The 17,515-nt window shown below is 63.4% G+C and overlaps 1 protein-coding gene across 1 annotated transcript in view; it reads right to left on the bottom strand.

Annotated features, from left to right (window-relative positions):
* Positions 1-424: 424 nt before the first annotated feature.
* The window catches only part of ADGRB1 (adhesion G protein-coupled receptor B1), a 96,984-nt gene continuing 79,893 nt past the window's right edge, over positions 425-17,515 (bottom strand). Inside the window, 8 exon segments of the mRNA XM_033202934.1 lie at positions 425-1,212; positions 1,705-1,812; positions 1,965-2,000; positions 2,805-2,977; positions 2,980-3,510; positions 5,994-6,033; positions 8,342-8,437; positions 11,965-12,136. Coding sequence (XP_033058825.1) covers positions 1,015-1,212; positions 1,705-1,812; positions 1,965-2,000; positions 2,805-2,977; positions 2,980-3,510; positions 5,994-6,033; positions 8,342-8,437; positions 11,965-12,136 — 1,354 coding nt within the window. The 3' untranslated portion in view covers positions 425-1,014.

Below are 17,515 nucleotides of genomic sequence, written 5' to 3'. Positions count from 1 at the left end.
TGCATTTCCACTGTGTCAGACTATTTTAAAGAATCGGTGTGTTCATGCTGTCCCTCCTGAAAATGACTCAAGGAACAAGGGGAGTCGCATGTGTCCCCACTGAGGGGCCTCAGAGCGGTGTGAAGCTCATGTGCTGAGAAGGGTCAGGAGGGAGCCAAGGGCACCAGCACTTGGGGCTCCCTGAATGTTCCCAGAGCCCCAGGGAGAGCGGACGCCTTGGGAGCCACACGGCCGCTGGCCTGGGAGCCCAAGGCCCAGACGTCCAGGCGCAGGGCAAGGCAGGAGCTGCAGGGCCCACCTGGCCTCCCCAGTCCTCCTGGCCCAGGGATGAGGGGACACCAAGGCCAGGCAGAGGACTTCACCCCAGCAGCCAGAGCTGGGCCAGGGCACCGGGCCACGCAGAGGGAGACCACACAGAGAGAACATGGGTTTTTAATTCTTTTTATTGAAGAAAAGAAAAGGAGAGAAAAAATAGATTCCCCCCTGCTTCTTCCTGGAGAGGCTCAGTCCTGCCCCTGGGGGCCGTGAGGGTCGGAGGGCTGTGCTCTCCACCTGGGTCTAGGAGGGGCCCAGGGCCCTGGAAGGTGTGGGGGGCTGGCTGCTTCCCAAGGGATGGGGGGGTTTAAAAAACGGTGCCAGGCCGGCCGGGCCAAGCAGGCTGGTCCTCCGCAGCAGGAGCTCAGGTGGGCACCCTAGGACGCTGGCCGCACTGGGCCTGTCCACGGTCCACAGCCGTCTGCCCATCTGCCCGCCGGGCCTCGGCCCGAGGAGGGCAGAGTCTGAGGCACCTTCAGCCTCGGGTGCCTTGTGCCCGCTGGCCGGGCCGCCTCCTGTCCTGCATCTGGCTCTGGTCCCAGCACTGCGGGCCCTGTGCCTGGCCGCCGTCTGAGCGCCCTGAGGCCGGGGCGCGGGCCTGGCCCGCCACCCGCGAGCGTGTCTGTGCCCGTCTGCGGCAGGAGCGGGCGGAGCAGCATCCCTCCTCCACGGCCCAGTGCGTGGCCGCCGCCCACCCGCTCAGACCTCGGTCTGGAGGTCGATGATGTCCTGGCCCACCAGCGGGATCGTGGCGCCCGACCTCTCCCACTCCACGCTGCGAAGCTCCAGCGGTGACGGCTGCAGCGGCTCCAGCTCCTTCTTCACCCATGTGGGCGTCCCGTGGGCTTTCCGGAGGCTCTCCCAGGGCCTCTTGTTGGGCGTCTGCTGCTTTTCTGGCTGCTGGGTGGCCCGGTAGTGCAGGAGGGGTGGGGCCCGGAGGGAGAGCCATGAGCCCAAGGAGCAGGGGGAGGAGGCAGACACGAATCAGTGAGGAAGGGACGGGAGGTGGGGGACAAGAACAGGGACAGGATGGGGCTTTCAGGACAAGAGCCCAGAACAGAGCTGGGCAGCAGCAGGTGCAGATCCTCTCCCCAGCCTTGGCAGAGGTTGCGAACCCCACAGTCGGGTCAGGCTATGGGGGCCCTGTGCTGGATTGGCTCCACCCTAATCCAGACCCCTGGCCCCAGGAGCAGGCTGGTGACCGCTCAGCTCCCAGCATGGCCATGGCCTCCAGAGTCTGGCATGGCAGGGTCAGGCCGGCCCTCAGGGACAGGCAAATGAATGAATGAATGAATGAATGAGTGGACGAAGTGGGCAAAGCCAGGGAAGAAGGGAGACGAGGCCTGACCTAAGGGCTCTCCCCACCCCGCCCCTCCCTGCCCTTCAGACCTTGCTGTCTGGGCCCAGCACCTCCTTGTCCTTCTCCGCCGCGTGCTGCAGCTTCCGGTTCAGGTCCTGGAACATGTCTTGGTGCCGCTTCCGGGTGTGCATGATCTTCTGCAGGTGGGGTCTGGGCAGTGAGTCCTGGCCCAGGAGCCCACCCTGCCTGCCCTGCCCATCCCCTGGCTCCTAGGGAGCTGCCTGGCCGTGTGGGAGCTCAGAGCACATCTGGCCCTAAGTGTCTGGGGGAGGTGGACACCAGGACTCACCTCAAAGTCCAGTTCTGCATACCGCGACTTCCGCCGCTGCAGGGAGAAGGGGTTCATGAACATTTCGCCAAGGGTCCCTAAAATCTCCTGACAAGTCCACGCCTCTCCCTGCCTGAGACTGAGGGCATCAGGGACTTGCTCATCTCATCCCTGCCTTCAGGGACCAGGCCAGACCCAGGGGACATGCCTGGGGATGCACTGAGGCAGCTCATCCAGCTATGCGCTGGGTGCCAGCGAGCAGCCCCAGGGCTGGGCTAGGGTGTTCAGCTCGCCTGCCCACGACTCACTCCCCAGGATCAAGGAGACCTGAACTTGGGGCTACATGGCTGGGTCCCCCGACAGAGAACTCAGGGACACATGGCTGGGTCCCCCGACAGAGAACTCAGGGACACAGGGCAGCATCACCAGAGGCCAGGAGCCAGGTGGTGGGGACGGGCTCCCCCAAAAACCACATCCTGCAGGCCGACTGAGGCCAGGTCAGCTGCAGGCTCCAGGCTGACCTAGGCAGGTACGTGCCGCCAGGCTGCCCCACGGGCTGGACTAGTGACTGTGCAAGGTGCAGGTCCTGCTTCGTGGGTACAGACTGTGGGTCCCTGAGCCCCTCTGAAACGGGGTGAGACCACGCTGCCAAGCCTAGGGTAGGGACCACATGGCAGACGTACTCAGCACACCCAGCAGGGCCAGGGGTGCGGGGTGCAGCTGGGAGGCAGAGCCAGCACAGCTGGGTCCCAACACAGCCCGCCCCGCTGACGGCATGGGGGTCCCACCCAGCAGGGGTGACCCAGCTGCTGCAGCCCTGCCTTCGCTGGCTGGGGTGCAGCCCACCCCTGCCCCCCTCACCTCCAGGGAGCTCACAGACAAGGTGGCGACATTCTCGTTCTTGGTGCTGGGCCCCGAGCTGGGTCCTGGATGGGCCGCAGGCTCCCCGGGCTCCCCCAGGCTGGGGGGTGCCGGCTCCAGACTGGGCGGTGGGGGCAGGGGCTGCTGGGGAGGTGGGGGAGGTGGGGGCGGGGCGGTGGGGGCTGGGCAGGGGGCGCCTCAGGGGGCCCGCCACTGGGGGGCTGGCGGGAGGGCGGGCTGCGGGCAGGGAGGGTGGCCTCGGGTGCCGTGCTGAGGTGGATGAGGCGGGTCTGCGGCATCTGGTCAATGTGGATGCTGTACTTGGGCTCTTCCTTGGGCTTGGGCCGCAGCGTGGCCGTGGCTGTGGGTAGGATCACGTAGCTCGTGTCCAGAGCCTTCTCCTGGGCCCTGCTCAGCTCCGAGTCCAGCTTCTTGAAGATGTCCCCGTCACCGACGAAGGAGGACTTGGGTGCCTTGTCCCTCTTGAGGGTCAGTGAGTGGTTGGGGAAGTCGGGCAGCGGCCCGCCGGGATAGCGGGGTGAGCCGTGCAGGTGCAGCTTGGACACGTTGGCCGGCAGGCTGTTGAAATTGGTGGGCGGCCCCTTGGCATGGGCCAGCTTCAGCTTCTCCTCCTCGGGCAGAGACGGCCGCTTCAGTGTGCCTGTGATGGTGGCTGTACGGCAGGCTGCGATGTCCTTGTTCAGCACTGCAGGGGCCGCGGGGGAGACAACGGGGACAGGTGTGGGGATGAGGACAGCGTAGGATGGTCCCCAGCAGGAAAGGGGCCCAGTCTGCCCTGTGAGGCCGCCACCTCCTGGGAGACCCCGGCCAGGTCCTGCTGGGTCCCGATCTGAGGGCCGACTGCAGGTACCACCCTACCCAAGCCTGGTGCTACAGCCCCTAGGGTTCCTGTGTCCTCAGATGAGGCTGCCACACAGGGTGTCCCTCTCCGCCAGCCCCAAGAAGACAAATGGCTGTCACCCACACACTGCCCTCCCCAGCGCTGAGAAGAGCAGGTGAGGGCGGCCTCAACTCCCGGAAGCACAGGGACACAGGCGGAATGGCCTGTTCTTGTGGCAGAGCCCAGCCGACCCCCCAGTGCTCCCAAGTGCAGCCGTGAGGCCCTGGCCCTCTGTCACAGCCCTTCCTGCATCACTGCCCCTGGGGCCTGCAAGCCTCCCCACTCTGCCCTGAGGGCCTCCCAGTCCCTGGAGCAAAGTCTCCATACGCAGACACCTCTTGATTCTGTCTCTGGTCAGCTGCAAGGGCCCTAGCCGCCCTGACCTCTGAGTGGGGCTCCAGTTTGCCCCCGACCTCCTGCCAATGAATCCAGCCGCTCCTGGTCGGCAGAGAGCCGCAAGCTGACCCTCACCCAGCCGCCTGCCCCTGCCAGAGGGGTGCCCACCCTCCACACCCTTCCTTTCTCCAAGCCCCAGTCTCCAAAGATCCAGACCCTGGGACCCTTCCTGGGAAGCCTGGCCTGCCCCATGTCCTGCCCTGTGCAGGCTGTCAGATGGTTACCCACACACCAAGCCAGCCCTGGATGCCTGTGCTCACCAGCTGCTCCCTTCAGCCACCTTGCTAGGCACACAGGCCCCAGGGTCACCGATGCCCCCTGAGCTGCCTAGCCAGGGGTCACTCACTCTCCCAAACATAGGCTTCCCTCTCCCCCTCAGAGCTGGGCAGGCCATGCTCCTGGCCCCGTCCTCTCCTCTACCCTCTGGATAGCAACACCCTGTGCCCATCTTCAGCCCTGCCCCCACCGTCCCCACCCAAGAGCGACCCGTCATCCTCCCCGTCAGACCCACATGCCCCACCCGGACAGCCGCAGCACTCTTGGGACACACGTCCCCAAGGCCGCCCCACCCCGCACAGACACTGGGGCTCCCGACCTCCCCCACACCTCACGCTTTGCTTCCCACAAGGCAGAATGAGCGCCTGGCATGTGAGGGATCTGGATGCCTCCCTCGCATCTGTCCAGCTCAGGGCGGAATAAAAGCCAAGCTCCCCCCAGGCCCAGGCCCCTCGCTGGTGCCCCGCCCACCCTCCCCCTTTGAGGAAGCTTCCAGACACAGCACCAGTTGCTCATGGCACATCCACTAGCTGCATGCGATCCAGAAGGCACCGCAGACAGCACACAAATGAGAGGGAATCAGGGGCCCAGAGAGGCCCCCACACACCAGTCACCTGAGGCTCCAAGTCCTGGGGCCGCCCTCGGAGAGGCTGTGGGACTGGATCACAGGAGACCCAAGGGGGCAGAAGGTACTTTTTGTCCAGCTCCCATTCACCCCAGTCCTGATGTCACCTCCTCCAGGAAGCCCTCCTGGGGCCCAACTGGTACCAGCACACACTCCCCACCTGGGGCTGTCCCAGCTCCTCTGCCAGGCCTGTCTTTAGAGAATGTGCTCCTCAAATATCTAAATGACCAGAGGATGCATGGTCCATTGGCCTCTCCACAGCCCAGAAAGCCATCGCCTGTCACTGCCTCAGGACCTGGTTCACAGAACAGTGGTGGGGACAGAAACAGACCCTCCCAGTCTGACGCTTGGGGATGGGCAGCAGAGCTTCCTTTATTGGGCAGTCATTCCCTTTTTGCACTTGGTTCCAGGAAGCTCAGCACCGGCCAAGGGCTCCACGGTGGGTCCTTCTCCCTGCCTTCCTCTTGCTCCCCATTGTCCCCCTAGCCTGAAAGTCCCACTCACTTCTCCCCCTGCTGGGACTGGTAATGAGGAAATGACGGTGGCACAGAACACAGGTGCCAGAGGCGGGCAGACAGGAGGTGGGTGGGCAGAGGGGCACTAGGGTGGGGCTGTGCTCCAAGCTGGAGCCACGACAGAGGAAGAGGAGATGCCAGGTGGGCAGGGGAGGCAGCCAGGGGCTGCACGGGCACCTACTCAGCAGGAATGCCAGGGCAGTGTTCTGGAAGCTTCTGATCATGCCCCATGGACCCTCCTTCGGCCTTGGGGCGTGGGTGGGGGTGGGAGGCAAGGTGGCCAAGGTCGCTGCCTCGGCTGGGCCCCCAGGGCAGGTCCCCTGGGTCCGGGTGGGCCTGATGGTGTGGCTGGGTGTGGGTGGGGGCGGCAGGGGTGGACAGGGATGGGGGATGTGGGTGATGCACAGGTGGAGGCATGGAGTGGGGCCGTGCAGGGGGTCGGGCTGGCACTGTCCTCTCACCTGTCGGGCGCTCACCTGATCTACAGGCCAGATCCACGTCCTTCTCGAAGTCGGTCTGTAGGACAGAAACGGCAGGGCAGGGTGAGCGCCTCTGGGAGCGGGGGTGTGTGCACGCGTGCACAGATCACTCAGGAGGGCCACGGTGCTTTGGATGCCCGGAGGAACCGCCATCCACGTCCACAGCCCAGTGCCCACGTGGGCAACCGCGCCTCCCTATGCACTTGCTCCTGTGGCGGGCGTTTGCGTCTCTGGATGGATGCATGTGTGCGTGTGAGTGCGCATGCGTGCTTGTGAATGTGTCTGTGTGTAAGTGGTGAATTTGTGTCTCCGTGTTTATGGGTGGATTCATGTGTTTGTAAACGTGAGAGAATGCGTCTGAGTGTTTGGTGCATGTACGTGTTTGTATATTTCTGTATGTGGCTCTGTGTGTTTCTGAGGTTGTGTGCGTGCATGCACGTGTGTGTGAGCCTGTTTGTATGGCACCCGCGTGCTCTCTGCAAGGCATCTGGGGAGCTGAGGACCTCCTACCTCCTCCGGTCTCGTCTCTTTCCCCAGGCCTCACGAATGGCCCTGGGCCTGCGGCACCAGAACTCTCCCCCTTGGTCCCCCACATCCCTCCAAGGGGGCCCTACCCACGGGCTGGGCAGAGGCGGCGGAGGGGGGTTAAACATGCAATTCAGGACCAAGGCCAGCACCCACCACCTCAGGCAGCCACACCAGGCTGACAGTCAGCTGGGGAAGCAGCAGTGGGCGGCCCAGGCCCACCCTCAGGGAGCTCAGGACCTGCCCAGGCCTGGGGCTGTCCTTCTCCAGGGGCCCTGGGGCTCCAGGGGACAGGCCTGCCCTTCACTGAAAACCTGGAGGTTTCTTCCCTGCAAACGCAGGGGTTGGGTTGGCTGGAGACAACGAAATACTCCCCCTGGGATCAGAGGTCAGGCCAGGAGGAACACTGGGGGAGGGGAAGCTGTGTCCCAAAGTGACAAGCTAGCCACTGGCAGACACCTTCGCCCTGGCCGACGGAGACACTGTGGCATGGAGCCATGAGGGGCCTGCCTGGATGTCACCTGAGAGCCGAGGTGGCCGTCTCACCGAGGGACCTCACCCTCACCCGGGGCTGGACATGTCATCTGTCCAGGACAGGCCCTGCCTGTGAGCTTCACGACCACCGTGAGGTGGCCAGGCACCCCGGGACCCAGGGAGCACCTCCCGCGTGCCAGCCGTGCAGAGTTCACCTGGGGTGTGGCCTAAGCCCAAACAGGTGGCCCGACGGGGCAAGAGTCAAGGAGGACTCCCTGGAGGAGGGGACTCATGGGAGTGTGCAGGGTAGGCAACCCCTGGGGTGGAAGCTTGTATGAAGGACACAGGGGCAGGAGCAAGACCAGCACAGCTGCAGGTTCTGCTTAGGACCAGGCCAGGGTGTGGATGTTGTTCTGAGGCCTGGAGGGTGGAGAAGGGGGCCTGGCTCCACCCCGTGCGACAGCCCCCGGGTGCTGAGGCAGGAGGTCTAGTGACAGGTGTGGGTGGGAGCAGACTTGGTGACTAAGAGCCCACCATGGTCCTGGCTGGGCCCCGGGGGCACAGGGCTGCAGGAAGAAGATGCTGAGGTCCAGGTGTGAAGAGTTGAGGCTCCATGGGGGGCTGCTGGGGGCCCGTATGTAGGAGCTGCCACTCGGGCCGCCCTCCCAGAGCCTACGCGTGTCCTGGGAACGCTGTGCTGTAAAGAGGGCAGGCCACAGGCACAGGCGCGGGCAGGGGCAGGGGGTGCAGAACACAGGGCTGAGGACACCAGGATGGGCAGGGGGAGGGCAGAGAGCCCATAGAGGGTGAAGGCAGGATGGCCAGGGGCCACAAGGGAGGGTCACCACCCCTGCAGGGGCTGAGGCCAGGGCAGCACCCAGGGAGCACCAGGGAGGCAGCAGGTGGGAATACGCGGGGTAGGGGCAGTGGATGGGCAGGCTAGGCTGGACTCCTAGGTGGCAGCTGAGCAGGACACTCCTGGGTGGGGATGGAGGGCGATGAGGGTGGGCCTGGGAGGCGTGAGGATGGGGACCTTGAGATGAGGGCTGGGATGCTCAGAGGGTGGTGTCCAGCCAGACAGGCACTGCTGCAGCGGGGTGAGGGTGGGGTGGATGCAGCCTCCGCGGAGACCTCCAAACTCATCAGCTCAGCCCTTCCCAGCTGGAAACCCCGGACCAGGGGTTCCACTTGGCGAGCCTGTTTTCCCAACTGCACACTGGGTTCAGAGCTCCTCTCAGCAGAGCTGCTGGGGCCCAGGGGAGCTTGGGGCATGGTGAGGGCCTGGAGGCACCCGGGGGGGTACACGGTGGGTGGGGCAGCCTGAGTCCCCGGGCCCCGAGTCCTACCATGAGCTGTGCGTGGCCGTTCTGGAAGGAGCCTCCCGAGTCCCCGTTGCCCTCCTCCTGCCGGTCAACCACACGGCATTTCACAGCGTCCTGGACCTGGGAGGGAGAGCCGAGCACCTCAGTGGCAGCCACGCCCCTACCCTGCACCAGCGCCAGATCAGGTGAGCGGCATCTCTGGGGTGGGGGGCGGGGGGGGCGGACGTCTCGGGGAAGGGCAGGGCCCCCCAGCGGGAGGCCTCCTCACAGGGCCACCTCTGGTCTGCAGGGTCATGACCCACTGGGTGGAGAAGGGGAAACGAGACCCCAGGAGGGAAGAGCCTACCCCTCTCCTGTCTGAGATTCTCTCTACCGAGCTCCCAGCACCGAGAGCTGCTGCAGGCCCTCGGGCCAGAGTCCGCCTGAGAGAACCTGTGATGACCTGTAGTGGGCCGAAGGTGTCCCTGGGCCCGGCCTGCATCTCCAGCAGCCTCAACGTCGTTGCCTTCTCTGAGCCAGTGGAAAGCCTGGCCCTCAGTGCCCTACGAGTGTCCGCTGGGGGCGTGGGGTGCTGTGCCAGGGACCGTGAGCCTGGCCCTTCCCCACAGCCACCCCACTGGGAACGGCACACTGTCAAGGGGCATTTCACCCTTCACGGCCACCCACTCTCCGGGCGGACAGTGGTGATGACGGCAGCAGGCTCTGTAGGAGGGGCTACAGAGGAAGACCTACCCAGCGGCCAGCACAGAGCTTATGGACAGGGAGCTCCCAAGGAGGTAAAGACATCATCTAGGAATGTCAACTGTCCCTCCCCTGGGGCCAGCAGCCACCTCCTGCTGGCTGCTCTGGGCAGCACACTGACACTCCATCCGGTGGTAACAGTGTATAAAGGGAATCCTGGGGGGGAGGCATGAAAGCACAGAGGGCTTCCTGGAGGAGGCATCCAAACAGAAGTTGGCAGAAGCAGAAAGAGGGCAAGCTGGGACTCCTGGCTTCCAGGCACCCACCTACCCACCCACTCAACCACGGACCTGTGGCCCCGTTCCCTCACCCAGTAATCTGCTTCATGCTGCTGGGGGGCTGAGGACACCCAGCCCACCCCTCTCATCAGGCAGATGGGGACCGAGGCCCAGAGCGGGGGAGAGAATTGTCCACGGCCTCACAGCTGGTCAGAGGCAGGGCCAGGCCTGGAAGCCAGGGTTTCGCTGGCCTCTGATCCCTGGACACCAGCTAAGGACTCCAGGCCGCCACAGCAGGTATGCCTTCCTGCCATCCTCTCCCTCACGGACCTGCCCTGCAAATGCCTACTGGGCACCTACCGTGTGCCCGGTCCCACAGGCAGGTAGGGAAGTGTTCTTTGTGGGTGAGCAGAGGAGCTGGGGCTCCCGAAGTCCCTCTGGTACCCTCTCTGGGAACGCCCGAACCAGCCTTAGCCCAGGAGGCCCCGGCTTCATTGGTAGACGAGGGACTGACTTGCCCATCTGCAGGAGTGTCCCAGGCCACAGGGCCGGCTGGGCTGCCTGGCATGGCCTCCACCTGCCCCAGCCTCCTCAGCGCGCCCTGCAGCCCTGGCCACCACCCCTGAGGCTGAGGACCTGGGTAGGGCTTGAGGCCCCTTGCTACCAGGCCCAGGCGGAAGCCCTCTCTGAGCAGGACCTTGAAGGCCCTGCAGCATGGAGCCCACACGCAGGGGCTGGGAGCTCACTGGGGGCTTCAGGGTCTGGCCCTGGTGTCCTCCGTCCCCACCCACCATGGGCGCATGCCGGGTCCCCTCCTTCTCTGACCCCATGTGACAACCATGAGGCTTCTTGCACATCTGAGACCCCTAGCGCCAGCTCTCTGCTCCAGGTGGCCCTGGGCTCTGCCTGCCTGGAGCTCCTCCTCTCCACTGTCTCCTTTGCAGCTCCCATCACCGGTCAGTTGGTCCTTGGGGATTCGCCTAGTTGCTTGAGAAATCTCTCCAATTTCCATCTTTTCTATTTTGTGAAACATTTTGCCTCCATTTTCCTCCTACTGAGTTTGAGCTGCTCTCTGTTTTTAATTTCCACAAGGCTCTTTTTGTTCCTTTTTCATAGGCTACTGTTCTTGTTTCACAGAAGCCAGGCACTGAGGGCCAGGAGTGTGGCCTTAGAGAACTGCCTGGCCTCAAATCCCAGCCACGGTGACAAGCTCCCGTGATGAGCTCTCTGGAGCTGTCCTGTCTGTGGAACGGAGCAGATGGCACCTGCTTTAGGAGCTGTCGTGAGATTCACTAACATGAGTTCACTGCTGGGGCCAGGGCCCGGCCCATGTGTTGCTCACCAGGGCGAGCGACTTCTCCCAGGTGAGGATAAGGAGGGGTCAGTGAGGTTTCTCCTTCCTGGGCTGCCTCTGTTCCCACGCTGTTTTCCTGCTTGTCTGGGTGGGTTGCAGCTCTAACAGGAGCTCTGCTGTCCTCATCAGGAGCTGCTGGGATGTAAATGTGGAGCACTGCCCAGCTGGTGGCTGGCTGCTATGGGAGCCGTTTCACTGCTGCACATCAGAACTCCGGCTCTTCCTCCTGTCTTTCCACGAAATCAGATTGCCTCGAGAGGGGGTGTTCACACCTCCCCGCAGAGGTCTGGGTCTGGGAGGCCAGAGCTGACACGTGACCCAGGCTCAGCGTGTCCACTTCCCCACTTGTTTCCAGGTGGCACCCCCATCTTCAGCTGTGCCGGCTGCGCCAGGCCAGAGCCCCTCCATTCACTCTGCCCAGAGAGTGAGGCCCAGGCCGTGCAGGCCAAGCAGGGCAGCCCTGCCCTTCCAGGCTGGGATGGAAATCGCCACCTAAGGCCTGGAAAACCAGGGCACCCACGCCTGACGTTCCTGTGGCAGCCAGAGATCCTGGGGAGGGGGCGGGCCCCACTCCTGCCACCCTCTGTCTGGCTCCCTACAGCTGGCCGAGGCCTGAGCTGTCTCCAGTCAGCTGGGGCTGCATTTCTCATCCTGCTTCTCCACCTGCCAGCTCCCCTACTGTCGGCTTCTCCTGTGTTCTTCATCCTTGGGAACCTGCGTACTTTTCAACAGTCCCTCTGCCGTCTCTCCAGGGGGACCCAGGAAGAGGGAGGTGGCCAGCCCGCTCCGGGGCCTTCCGCCCTCCTGGTGCTGATCTGGAAGCAGGTGTCCTCATCCGCCAAGGTTGACATGCAGCTTTCCCACATTCCAGCCTCCGCAAGAGCATCCCAGTTGTGGCCACCAGGTGGTAGCTCGGATGCAGTTTGGTGAAAACCTTCTAGTGACACCTTCTGGAAAGATCCAGAAAATGCCAGAAGCAGGAGTCTCTATTGCCCTGGAAGCTGTCTACTTCTGCTGCTGGCTTCCTTGCTCCTGTAGGCCCCTTGAGGATGGGGCCCCTTGAGGATGGGGCCCCATGTCCCCCACGCCCCTAAGCCAGGTGCAGGGCATCTTTGGGAAGGTGCTGCACTGCCTGGGCCGCTCCCAGGGAGTCAGGGGGACACACTTACCTGCAGGCCCCGCTCTGTGGACCCCCGAGGCCTGCAGATGCGTCAGGGTCACGGACGCTGCGCCTACCCACAATCTCCCTGCCAAAGTCCTCGAGGAAGGAGGAGACCACCCAGCAGCCCCAGGACCCTACAGGAACCCGACCCGACAGAGGCTGTCGCACCCACCTCTCTACGGAGGATACAGTGCACCATGACGATGACGAAGCCCTCCAGCGAGTCGAAGACGGCGAAGAGGATCTGGAAGAGGGCGGAGCGGCGGTCGGTGACGGCGAGCACGGCCGACATCCAGGTCAGCGCCAGCAGCGGCAGCACCACGCAGGAGCTCCACAGGGAGGCCCTGGGGATGGAGGGCGTCAGCGCTGCCGCCCCAGTCCCTGCCCCCAGGGACACCCTGCCCTGAACCCTGCATCTCCAGGCCTTGGTGGGGACCCAGCCCTAAGGCCCCGTCTCTCTCTGGGGGCCTGGGTCAAGCAGCACATCTTCTCTGGGGTGAGTCTCCCTAGGGGTCCTCCACCGCCCAGGCTGCGTCTGCACCTCTCCTCCCCAGGGCTCCCCCAATCCTGTCCCACGCTCTGCCCCTTCCCTCTCGAGCCCATCCCCCAGGCTGGGGAGGAGCCCACCGTCAACACTGAGGTCCCAGCACCCCCTCCCCAAGCCCGAGGTCTCTGACGGGACCCAGGCACTCAGGAGGGAGGTCCTGGGAAGCTGGGCAAGGGGGAAGGGCTCTTTGGGGAAGATCCAGGTTCCTGACAGTCTAGGAGGTGACAGGGGAGGGGAGACAGGCTGGAGGGGGATGGGCTGTCTGGTGTGGGGTAGGCCAAGTAGGATCCCCTGGTCGAGGACCCTCAGACAGCCCACAGGCCCCAGGTGAGGGGTCCAGGCCCTGAAGGGCAGAGCAAGATGGCCATGGTGGGGAGGGAGGGTGGAGCCCAGAACTCAGAGACCTGGAGGGAGAGAGAAGCTTGGAGGGAATGAGATAGAGGACAGACGGACGGACAAAGCCAGCAGGGGAGGAGCAGAGGAGAGACAGAGACAGGCGACAACAGACAGACGGACAGGCGCCTCCTCCTCTTCGCGGGCCAGCTCCGCCCATGCCTCCTGAGCCCCAGCGGCCACCTGCCTGTAGACCTATCCTGCTGCCTCTGCCCCTCAGTGCCACCCCCTCTCCCAGGGAGTCCTCCAGGAGCCCCACACCAGCCCTCGCCCCTGCCCACCAGCCTCGCTGGGAGCAGTGAAGACCTGGGCCCCTCCCCACATCCACCCACTGGGTTCTGTGGTGGCCTCTGAGCCTGTGCTCTCCTCCTCACAGTGGGGACACCAAGCTGCTTCCCAGGGCTGTGGGACACCGACAGAGGCCAGCAGGACCCCGGCCGCGGCGAGTGCTCAGGAGGTGGCCCCGTGCCTGCCCACAGGGGGCCCCATAGCCTGCAGGACTGTCATCACCACCAGGAACGGGTGCTGGCGCCAGCTTCCCTCCTCCCCTCCTCCTGCACAGGATTGCCCTGCAGGCAGGGGGAGCTGGGACAGGAGGACTGAATAGGGAGTAGGGGACCCATTCTGGGTCAGAATGCCAGGCAGGAGCTGGCACATGAGGGTTGGCAGGAGAGATGCTGGAATGACATGGAGTCTGCCAAGACAAGGGCCCCCAAAACCGCATGCTCTGCCCCTCAGCCCTCTCCAGCGTGGCTTGGCCACCAGTGCTGCTCCCACCCCTAGTGCGGGATGTCTGTGCAGGGCCCAGCCCCCAAGGGATATGTGTCCCCATCTCTTGGGACCTCCCAGCAGGCCCAGCCCCCCATGTCGCCTCCTGGACTCTCTTCCTCCCCTCCTCCGCCCAGCCCTCTACCCCAGGCCTGGCCTGCTTTTCTTCAATGATGCTGTCTGGTGGTGATCTGTCTGGCCCCAGCCTCAGGTGTTACCACAAACCCATGGCTAGGACACGTGCAGGCCCAGAGCCCGGAGCAGCACCAGGACAGAGGGCTTGGTCTTGCACAGCCAGTGCCTCCCAGGTCTCAGGGTACAGTGGCCCTGGCCACGCACCTGCCCCTCCTGCTCTTGGGCATAGGATGGGCTCTAACAGCCTCATGGGACTCCCTCTTCCCTGCACAGCTTTGGAGTCTGCTAGAGGCCCCCAACCTCCTTCGCCCTTCCCCTGGCCCTGGAGAGCCTGCCCCTGCTCCCCCCGCACTCCTTGCCTGGGAACTTAGGCAGCCGGAGAGGCCTCCCTTGCCCATGACGGTGCCGCTCCCTCCAGGCTGCAGCAGCAGACAGGGCCCCCGCTGTCACTCACTGCTGTGTCCCTGCACCTGGCACAGAGCCTGTGACGAGGAGGCCCTCCATCAATATTCACAGAGCCAAGGAATGACTCACTGATACAGAGGAGGACCCCTCGGCTGGGGCCTTGGTTTTCCCATGGCTATAAGCTGGAGAATCTCTCTTCTCCCTTGCAAAGCTGGTATTCTTTGAGCCAGGACCCTGGACTCCTCTCCTCACCCAGGTTCTGAGAGGAGGTGCAGGGCCTCACTCCCCATGGAGACTTCTTTGCCTGCTGTCAGTCACCCCTGCTGCTGCCCAACAGGGGGCTGGGTCTCCAGGCCTGACATTTACAGCCTGATCTGCTGCCGTTGGCAGGTGGCCTGGGGCCTGGGGCCCCGTAAATTACTCCCACACCGCAGCTGGGCCTCTGTAGCTTGGAAACATTTCTGCAGAGAGCGGTGGGAAGGAAGCAGAAACGCCCGGGAGCCGCTGAAGGGGAGGCCAGGAGTGCCCAGCTGCACCGCACCTGCTCCCGTCTGGAGAGGCAAGGGCCCAGGGTGTGGGGAGAGGCTTTGAGTGACTGTAAAGGGAACATCGTACGGCCTCTACTTCTCTCTGATGGAATGAGATGGGCGGATCTCACAGCCTCCGCCCCATCCGTGGTGTTGAGACAAAGAAAGGGCAAACTAGCCCCAAAGAACCGGAACTTCCCAGGGCCTGGCAGGCCAGTGTGGATGCCGCCCCAACTCCAAGCTTACTCCTCCCACCCAGGCTAGCCTCATCCCGACTCGCATCTGCACAGCACCAGGGCCCAGAGCTCTTTCTCCCATCGCTCCTAAAACCCTGGGCCCCTAGTGCCTGGCTCAGGGAGCAAAGCAGGAGGGTACAGGGGTACAGCCATGAAGGCTCACCTTGGGTTGAGGGGACAAGATGACCCCTCAGGCTGGAAAGCCCAGACACTCTAGGCCAGCCGGCCCCACCCACCTGAGCCCATACCACCCTGCCCTACACACAGCCCCAAGGCTGCCCAAGTCAGCAGAGCAGCCACTGACTCTGAGCACTTCCTTCCCTGTTCCCTTGGCCCTGGTTGCTTCTTGCTCTCAGGCACACATGCGCGTGCACACACACATACGCATTCACACACTCACCTATAAACACACCCCCACATACACAATACTCACATGCAGACCCACATGCACACACTTACACACACAGGCACATGCCCAATTATATACACACACATATACACACACACAAAATACCAGGTTGCACTCACACACCATGCACACTCACACGTACACACACTGGGTTGCACTCACACACAAACGCACGCTCACAGGTACACAGATGCATGCTCACGCTTACGCACACACAGATGCTTGCTCACACGTGCACACACCTGTTGCGCTCACACAGATGCACGCTCACACATACACTGGGCTGCACTCACACACATAGATGCATGCTCACAGGTGCACACACAGATGCACACTCACACGTACGCACACACAGACGCATGCTCACATGTACACACACCGGGTTGCACTCACACACATAGATGACGCTTGCACATATCCAGGCACATTCTCACACCTGTACACACACACTTGCACACTTGTGGCCCCAGAGGTAGCATCAGCAGCAGAGAACTCCACACTCAGTACACCTGAGGCGCGCCCATAGGGGGTACTGGGGCAGTAGGCTACAAGCGAAATTAAAAGCCTGGAACGAAAGCAGGTGCTCTCACATGGACACGCACACACACACCTGGTCATGCTCTCCCACACGAACGCACACTCATGTACACTCATATATGCACTCATACACACGCACACACCTGGTGACACTCTTGCATAGGCGCACACACACCCACTGGCATGCATGCACACTCACGCGTGCACACACACCTGGCCATGCTCTCACATGCGTGCTCACGTGCACTCACAGGGAGGGAGGCTTCCCATTAGGCCAGCCAGGGTCAGTCTCCTCGCCCCACCACAGAGCTGCGGGGCTGTCGGGCGCAGACCCCTGCCCAAGCATCAGCCATCCTGGGCTCCATGCCAGCAGCACCAGGGGTGGGGGTGGGGGTTCAACTCCAGAACCAACAAACCACAGCTTGCAGCCTGGCACACACGCGGGCCCTGGAGGGACAGGACTGACCGCTCCTTCCCAACCGCAGCCCGGCCCACAGCTGCACTCCACCCGTGCCCAGGCCGGGCCCCACGCCCTGCACCTGCGGTGCTTTGTGCTGCCAGGCCTAGAGCAGGCCTATGGGGAGGACGGAAGGAGGAGCTGGGGGCAGTGGGTCGGGGGACAGGAGTGGCCTAGAAACCCAGAGTGGACGGCAGAAAAGGAAGAAACGAAAGATAAACATAAAACAAACAAAAGGTGACTCAGAGCGCGCAGAGCCCCAAGGGTGGGCCTAGGAGAGAGGTGGCAGCAGAGGCACTAACATGGCGTTACTGGTGACGTCGGAGGTGGCATCGGCGGCAGAGAGGACTCCACACTCGGCACACTTGAGGGTGCACCCGAGGGGGTGCGGGGGCGGCTGACTGCAAGTGAAATTAAAAGGCTGAAACAAAAGCAAGCACTCTGCTCTCAGAACCCAGGCGGGAGGGGCGGGGCCAAAGTGCAAAACCAGCCACTCAGGAGTCCAGCCTGGGCTCCGACAGGGACGGTCCTGGGGGCTCTCGGCTACTTCACAAACTCAGGCCTTGGGCGTGGGCGCTGTGGTGGGCAGGGCTGTGGGCTGCACGTGGCGGGCGTTGGGGGAGGCAGCACGGCGCTCCTGTGCTCAGCTGAGGGTGGACCCTGACTCCGTCTGCACAAAGTGGCAAAATTCCCAAAAGGAGGCCACTGCACCTTCCTCTCCCCTTCCCGTGTGTCTGCGAGGGAGCTGACCTGGGCAGGGACCTCGTGCAGGTCCTCCTGGCATGTGTATGCCCACGTGTGTGCACCCATGCATGTGGACGTGCATGCACACATAGACCAGTGTACTGGGCACCCCTCTACCCTAACCTCCATCCCTGCCTACGTGGGCAGCGAATCCGACACGGCCACGCAGGCGAGTCTGGGTGTGCTCCCGGGATGTGTGCACCTAACGCAGCTGGCCCCTGTTGCACACACAGGGCGAGGTGGGCAGAGTGCAGGCCGCCTGGGCTTGGCTCTAGTGTGTGCCCACCTGGGCTGGAAGCTCAGCTCCACCAGTCACTCACCCTCCCTAAACCTCCATTTACTCAGCTGTAAGATGGGAATATAACCACAGAATCTGCCACCATGGTTATCCTAAGAAGCAAACAAAACATCCACGCTGGATGAGCACCCGAGATCACTGCTGCTTTTACGATCAGGTAACGGCAGGCAGTCTGCCATGCTCAGACCCTGGATGTGTAGCCCTGGGGACCTCTTCTGAGTGTGACTGCTGTCTCGGGAGCAGTGTGGGACAGGGTGTTACGGGGGC

The sequence above is a fragment of the Trachypithecus francoisi genome, unplaced genomic scaffold (assembly GCF_009764315.1).
Source record: "Trachypithecus francoisi isolate TF-2019V2 unplaced genomic scaffold, Tfra_2.0 Lachesis_group7, whole genome shotgun sequence".
In the NCBI taxonomy this organism is placed as follows: domain Eukaryota; kingdom Metazoa; phylum Chordata; class Mammalia; order Primates; family Cercopithecidae; genus Trachypithecus; species Trachypithecus francoisi.
Note: the sequence above shows the minus strand (reverse complement) of the source record. Positions and strands in the feature narration are given on the sequence as shown.